Source organism: Herpailurus yagouaroundi, unplaced genomic scaffold (genome assembly GCF_014898765.1).
Source record: "Herpailurus yagouaroundi ecotype Mexico unplaced genomic scaffold, PumYag 160, whole genome shotgun sequence".
NCBI classification, from domain to species: domain Eukaryota; kingdom Metazoa; phylum Chordata; class Mammalia; order Carnivora; family Felidae; genus Herpailurus; species Herpailurus yagouaroundi.
In genome coordinates, this window is record NW_024412401.1 from 52828375 (window position 1) to 52835647 (window position 7273).

At 54.5% G+C, this 7273-nt stretch overlaps 1 protein-coding gene across 1 annotated transcript in view; it reads left to right on the top strand.

Moving 5' to 3' along the window:
- The window catches only part of NUP214 (nucleoporin 214), a 96581-nt gene extending 89726 nt beyond the window's left edge, over positions 1–6855 (top strand). The window contains exons 34-37 of the mRNA XM_040482665.1: positions 2946–3117; positions 5076–5215; positions 6034–6058; positions 6585–6855. Of these exons, the coding sequence (XP_040338599.1) occupies positions 2946–3117; positions 5076–5215; positions 6034–6058; positions 6585–6618 (371 nt within the window). The 3' untranslated portion in view covers positions 6619–6855. The remainder of the gene's footprint in view (positions 1–2945; positions 3118–5075; positions 5216–6033; positions 6059–6584) is intronic.
- Positions 6856–7273: the final 418 nt, after the last annotated feature.

Here is a 7273-nt window from a genome sequence, read left to right on the forward strand (position 1 = left end):
TTTAAATGTTTATTTATTTTTGAGACAGAGAGAGACAGAACATGAGCGGGAGAGGGGCAGAGAGAGGGAGACACAGGCTCCAGGCTCCGAGCCAACAGCACAGAGCCCAACGCGGGGCTTGAACTCGTCAACACGCGATCGTGACCTGAGCCGAAGTCGGACGCTCATCCGACTGAGCCACCCAAGCGCCCCGCTTAATTTACTTTTTTTAAGGAACCAGATAATGTTTTCTTCAAGTCACATGTTTTTCTTCTATGTTGTTCGTTATCCTGGGGCCAGGATTGACTTTGAGAATCTCAGGCTTTTATTTTTTTAAGTCGTAGAGAAAGTATATTCTCCTGCCTTTCAGAATATTTTTCCTGTTCGATTGTTTGCCCCATGAAACCCTCCGACTGAGGATTCCCAGCAGAGAAAGCTGCCTTTTAAGTACAGGGGGCGTGAATGAACTGGTAGGCACAGAGGTGACAGTGAGGGTGGAGGAAGACCGTGTCCCTTGTGCCTCTCGCACTTTGGCTGTCACTGCAGGACTCAGGGCAGTTTTCAGGGGGCTCCTGCTGTAGAAGGAGGTGCCCTGGGGTCCCGAGCACGAGGAAGGCTGCTTTAAGTAAAGGAGTCAGCCTTCCTGCCCAGGCAAAAGCAGATGCCTAAGACGTCATGATTGGTGTTTTGCTTTAAGACAGACTTTAGATATGGACCGTTTCAGTGGGTCTTTGAAAGATTCCAGAAGCGTCCATCCTCCCTCAGTACAGTTCCCTTAGGAAATAATAGTGCTGGAGAGGATTTGTAGCAGGGACCAAGGTGGGCAGGATGCTGTGCCCAGACCACCGTGCTCCCCCCACCCCCTGTTGCCGCGGTCACCACGGAGGGAGGCAGAGGGACACAGGCGGTTCAATGGCGGGCGCTCTCTTGAGTCACTCAACCAACCCTTGCTCAGGTCCCAGTGCTACCACCGCCAGGCTGGCTGAACATAGGCAAATAGCTGTTTGTCATTTGTGCCTCAGTGTTCTCTGAGCCTGTTTCCTTCACCTGCGAGGTAGGGACCCCAGGTTTATTGAGAGGATTGAGGCAAAGTATTGGGCAGCACCTGGGACCGTAGCTGGCACGTGGAGGGCCCTCAGTAAGTCAGGTATTGGATTATCACTGATTATTAGCAAATTTGTTTCCTTTACTGTGACCCAGGTTTGTTGTTTCAGGGCTGTGTGTGTGTGTGTGTGTGTGTGTGTGTGTGGTATATGTGATGGGGGGTGGATGTGGTGTGTGTGGGTGTGTGTGTTTAATCTCCTCCTTCCCCCCCAACCCCCATCCGGTTTACTTTCTGTATCATTGTGACTTCTCATTTTTCACTCGCCTCCCACCCAGAAGTCTGAATAATACTGCGTACAGGGCACTAGATACAGCCCCGTGTGTCTAGGAAGAAAGTGTAACGAGATCTGTGATCGGTCTTAAATAATTCAACGGCAGGGGTTTTTTAGCACTTTTTTTTTTTTTCCAGTCTCTCGTGTTTGTAACCCAACAGTCTCCATTATCGTGGCTTGGAATTTCACTCGAGGTTTTAAAATCTAGAATGTTAACCCAAACGGGAGCCTGAGCAAAAAGTATCCTCACTGGCAATGGTAAATAAACGCAGGATTGCGTCACCAGATAACAAACAACAAAAGAATTCTGCTAATAGCTCTTCCTGCCCAGAATTTGATCTTTCCCGATTCAGGTAGCAGAAGCTTGTGGTGTGGTTATGCTTATATAAGAAGGCCCGAGCCGTCCCTCTGACGGCAGGACTCGCATCCCAAAATGCGTGCCAGCAGTGTCCCCGGGGCCCCTTTACCTGCGCCGACGCTGTTCTCCTTCCCCTTAGCATGTCGCTCCTTAGGCCAGTGCTCGTTTTAAGAGACTCCTCGCTAGAACACATTGCTTGTACCAGTTTATTCCATTCTGTTCAACAGACACTCCCGGGGGGTCTCTGCTCATAGCCTAACATGAGGTAAGCGGTATCTTGGGGTTGGGGAACCCCCTCAGGGGAAGGGTGTACCAGCTTCCCGCCCGGTGGGCGTCCCCACCGGTCCGAGGAGGCCGCCTCGCAGCCTGATTTCTGTGCGATGACGGCCTGCGTGCGTGCCGCCCCCGGGACCGTGTCCACGTGAGTGGCAGGGGGAGCCAGGCCCTGGGGGCTCTTCTCAGGGCCCGTTGATGGTCTTGCCACATTTATCCAGCGGCCCTCCCCCAACCAGGGGAAGTTCGGTGTGCTTTTTTATTGAGGGGTAGCTCCCGACTACAGAGAGAAAGCGGTTTTTAAGGAATTTTTCTGTGGGGAGAGACGTGAGAGCCATAAGGCTTTAAATAAATAAAAAGCCCCTGGCTGAGCCCCAGTGCCGTGCGCCTCTCCATGTCTCCTGTAACCCAGTTTGTAGATTCTTCCCGAGAGCAGACTGAGCCTATGGCTTCATAAGATGGGTTTTCATGATGCTGGCAGCCTAGCCTGTGTCGTGACAGTAATCGCCTCTGTCATCTTTGAAGGCCGGGCAGGGATTGGAGTTTTCAAGAATGCCTCTTCAGTGAGGAGTCTCAGAACAGCGCCGTGAGGCTGGGAAGGGGTCAGAAACGCACCAGGTTGGTTCCTGGTGACGATCTGACTCCACGAGACTTGGCACTGACGGGTCCGGCCTGCCCGTGGGAAGGGCCGAGGGTCTCCCAGGTGAACATGAGGTCTGCTGGGCTCTGAGAGTTCCAGGAGTTCCCCTGGCCGACCCGCCCCCTCTGCGAGCGATGGAGGGGCTGGCTCGGTATTTAGGAAGGCTGTTGCCCTCAGTTACAGTTTTTGGTATTTGAACTTCTAACGCATTTCCCCCTTTTTCCTTCCTCCTTCGATTTGATTTCTCGCCGCTCATTGTCTTCTCTTCTGTCTCCTTTCTTTTTCCCTGTTTCTGTTTGTTTGCCTCTGTTTTGCTCAGGTGGCTTCGGTGCTGCTCCAGTGTTTGGCAGCCCTCCTACTTTTGGGGGATCCCCTGGGTTTGGAGGGGTGCCAGCATTCGGTTCAGCCCCAGCCTTTACAAGCCCTCTGGGCTCGACGGGAGGCAAAGTGTTCGGAGAGGGTACTGCAGCCGCCAGCGCAGGAGGATTCGGGTAAGCCCCCCCGGGGAGGGACCTCGGGGCTCCGAAAGCACTGGGGCCCCGGGACTCCTGTTTGGGAAAGTCCGTTCTCCTGACCGAGCTGAAGCCCCCTCCCTTGAAATCGGCAAATGAGTCAGACCAGAGCTCCTGTTCCTTTCTGGGGAGGCCCATTTCTTCCCGGCCAGTCTGTCCAGTACGCAGGTGGATGGGAGCTGTGTCGCCGTCCCCTGGAAACGTGGAGTGCTGGTCGGCAGACCCCTGTTCTCCTGGTGGGACCGAAGGATGATTAAAGGAAGGAAAACGGTCCTGTCCTGGCCACGTTCTAGCCAGGATTGCCCCTGTGTGGCGACTTCTGTCAGGAAATCCAAAATGAATAGTTTCTGCCACGTTCCTTCCTCTTGGGATCGTTGTCGTCTACCCGTTGTCCTTAGGCAAACCACTCCGGTGTCCCTGGCTCCTCTCCAGACCCGCACAGTGGGTACTCGGTTCACGGTCCCGTGGGCCAGCTTCCATACGGGGCACTGACTGCACATTTCCGTGTCTCGGTGACGGCTTGGCTTTCAGAGCTGCTCTTATGCCTTGTGCACATCCTCCCTTGAAAATGCCGTGTTAGGGATTTGCGTTGAAGGGCCCCAGAAATTCAACCTGGTCGCCAAAACCCCAAGAAAAAAATAAATAGCTTTCACCGCACCACAAAGTCCCAATAAATGTATGTAGCGATGACGGCGAAGTGACTCGTTCAGGAGACGTGTTCTGTCTGAAATCACCGTCTGGTAGACCTGGCCCTGGCCCTGGCCGCGGAACTCAGGACACATAAGGCTATAGACTTGGGGAGGGCTTGGGGGCTTTGTTTGGGGGAATTGTCAGGGTACTTGGGATAAATCTTGGTGAAGGGATAGCGTCTTTATCTTGAAAGTAAAGCGAAGTATGTTCTTATTCATACCCTTCCCCCCCCCCCCCGAAAGATCCTAGTGCAGAAACACTGGCCACTTTCAAGAACATGAGCGAGTTGATGTATTGCCTCCTAAATTTCAAATAGAGAGTACAAGTTCTTTTAAGTTTCCCCCAGGAAACCCCAAGAATTAAAGTTAAGAAAAGCTTTTAAAGGAGCGTTGGGACCAACTTAAACCAGTATTCTTGGCAGGTTCCGATGGACAGTGATGTCTCCAGTGACCGCTCGGCACAGAGTGCTGCGGAGTTGGAGGGTTTGGGGTTGACTGGGAATCTTGAGGTTTTATTTACTTATTTGAAACCTGCTATTTTCTTTACCAGTAGAAAAGTATCGTATTCTGCCTTGCCGCGCGCCGCCGGGGGGGGGCCGGTTCACCCACATAAATCCTGACTGGCTGGTTGATTCCATTTTGTCAAAGAGGGCTGACAAGTACCAGCTCTGGCATGAGATGTCCCAGGTCCCTGGTCTGCCCCTGGCGGGCATCTGAGGAGCTTCCACTGTTCGTGGGAGGCCTAGAGCTGGGGTAGGAACAGAGCAGGAACAGGCAGGACCCCCGCAAGAGTCCGCTCACAGGAGACCCTCACCTCATCGTGGAAAGTCCGTGATGGAAAGATCCAGAGAGGAGCTGAAGGCAAATAGCTGGGTGAAGGGGCTTGCCGATGAATGAGAAATGTCTAAGTGATGGGGTGAAGCCCAAGAATTACCAGGGATAGGAGAGCAAAAACTGTAGTGCTGATTAACTTCCAGATGACCCACAACTTCCAGACGGTGAATGAAAGCTAACACACTGGACCGGTTGCACTTGGGATTGTGCCCCCGGCCTCTTCCTTCCCGAAGCTGGAGGTGTGCCCTGGGCCCTGGCCTGTTCTTTCTGAGAGGCCACTGGTTGAAACCGAGCACGTCCCCTCAATTCGTGTGTGCTGTGCAGCCCGAGACCTACCGGGGTGGCCGAGGCTTGTGGGCGGCGGGTGCCGGCGTGGCTACGCTAACCACAGTCTGGTCTCTCCCTGGAACCCAGGTTTGGGAGCAGCAGCAGCACCACGTCTTTCGGCACGCTGGCAAGTCAAAACGCTCCGACTTTCGGATCGCTGTCCCAACAGACTTCTGGATTTGGGACCCAGAGCAGGGGATTCTCTAGCTTTGGATCAGGCGGAGGAGGTAGGCGGCCAGACGTCGTTCCCTCGCCGTTTCCCTGCCCTTTCCTTAGGAAATGCCTCCCCCTGCCCCGCACCCCTAACAACACGAGTGGTTTTTACCTGGCTGTTCAGTTTCGTATTCTGCGGGGCCGAAAGTACTTCAAAGACAAAATGGTCTTTTAAGGCCATAATTACATTTGTAACATTGTGCCATTTCTTACCAAAGAAAGAAAAGACGGGCTTGATTTTCTCTCAAGATTTGAGAACCCAAAATAATAACCGTCTTACTAGACCTTGGTTTAAAAAATCCCAGCCGGCAAACTCAAAAAATAAGGCGTAGAGACTTCGCGAAACGTCTCTGATTTGTTAACCCTTGCCTCTTCAGATAGCAGACCACGTGTGTGATGCTTTTACCCGTGCCACACTCCTGCACTCCCGCACCTTGGAGAGGCAGTGGCACTCGTTTATAAACGAAGACAAAAACTCCAAGGGGCCTATTTACCCAAAGGGCCAGAGAGTGAGCCGCAGGGCCAGGCCTAGACCTAAGTGTCTTCACTGCTCTGGCCTCACCGAGAAGCGGCAAGTGATGGGAGAAGAAAAACGTAGTTTCCTAATGAAAGGGGTCCGTGTGGCCCCAGGGCAGCCGAGCGGGAGGCGCCGTGCCAGGGACCCGCTGCCCACTGTTGGCGTGGGGGAGGGAAGAACCCAGGAGCGCCCCCCACCTTCGTCGTGGCCTGCAGGTGGGGGTCGGCGGGGCTCCCTGCGGGAGGGAGGAGCCCACCTCCACCTCTCAGGTATGTATGTGCTCACTTTGCTCCACCCTTCTTCCATCTTTTTCAGGATTCAGCTTTGGATCGTCTAACTCGTGAGTATCCATCTCGTTCCCAGCCGTTAGATAGGGAGAGGGGAGCGTGTGGTATGTGAGAGTATGGGACTCCTAACCTTTGCTCTGTTGGTACATGTTTATCTGCTTTTCCTGTTTCCTGTTGTATGAGCCTGTCCTGGAGGCATGGGGGTTCAGCGGCAGGTTTTGGGTTTCGTGGACCTGCTAATCGCAGTAGGAAAGTGGCAGAAGGTGCCGGGCCTGGCCTCCCCGAGGGCCACGCGTAAGAGAGAGCAGAGTGTGCCTTCCGAGGAGCAAGGCCCGGGTGGCGGGACCCGGGAGATGCTGTTCCTCAGTTCCCCGTTAGCGTCTCAGAAGCCTCGTGCTGCCCGCGGGCCTCCAGGCCCATCACCAGGTCTCATGTTTTGATCCTCGCTCTGTGCTTCTGTGTGGAATTGCTGCCACGAGAAGTTCAGAGCCCTGAGTCTGACCACAGGCGGTTGCATGAGCCCCGAAGCCCTTCTCAGAGCAGCAGCTGATACGCCTCTCTCCCGGCGCTTCCTTGCAGGTCTGTCCAGGGCTTCGGTGGCTGGAGAAGCTGAGTGGGTGTCCGTGTTCCTTCCTGGGACCAACTGCATTCCGGGCTCCTCGTCACCGAGCAACACTGGAGCAGTCCTTTAACGTGGACATTCTCACTGCAGCACACCCAGAAACAGCAGAAACCAAAACTCCAGAGACGCTTGACCGCTTGTCTGTTTTGCTGTCGATTTCGTGTTGGTTGTCCCGTCCCCCTTCCTGGCCCCCCTCTATTAAACTCTTTGGTCTGTTTCCGTGCGGAATATATGTGGGCTTCGTCAGGTCACAGCCTTGGAGAGAGGTGTCCTCATTGCTGTGGCTCTGAGAAACCTTCGCGGCCTTCCGCCAGTCCGCAGTGTGTGTGTGTCTTCGAGGATGGCAGCAGAAGTTGACAGCGCAGGAGGTCGATGCAGGAAGAGGGTAGGCGGGAGCTTCCCCCAGCTGCCCCCGGTCCCCTCGGGCCCGGGCCCTGGCGTAGGTGTCTCCTTCTCGTGCTCTCGCTGCTGTTGGGTATCAGGACCCTCCAGGCCCGGCTTTGTGATTGGGTGGAGGGAAAGAAACTCGCTCACGCAGTCATCCGCTGAGTTTGGGAACAGATGGTAGCACCTTCGGTCAAAGTACAGGTCGCCGTGAGGCGCGCGCGGAAGCTAGGCCGGCGGGTGCTGATGACGGGCCCGCCGC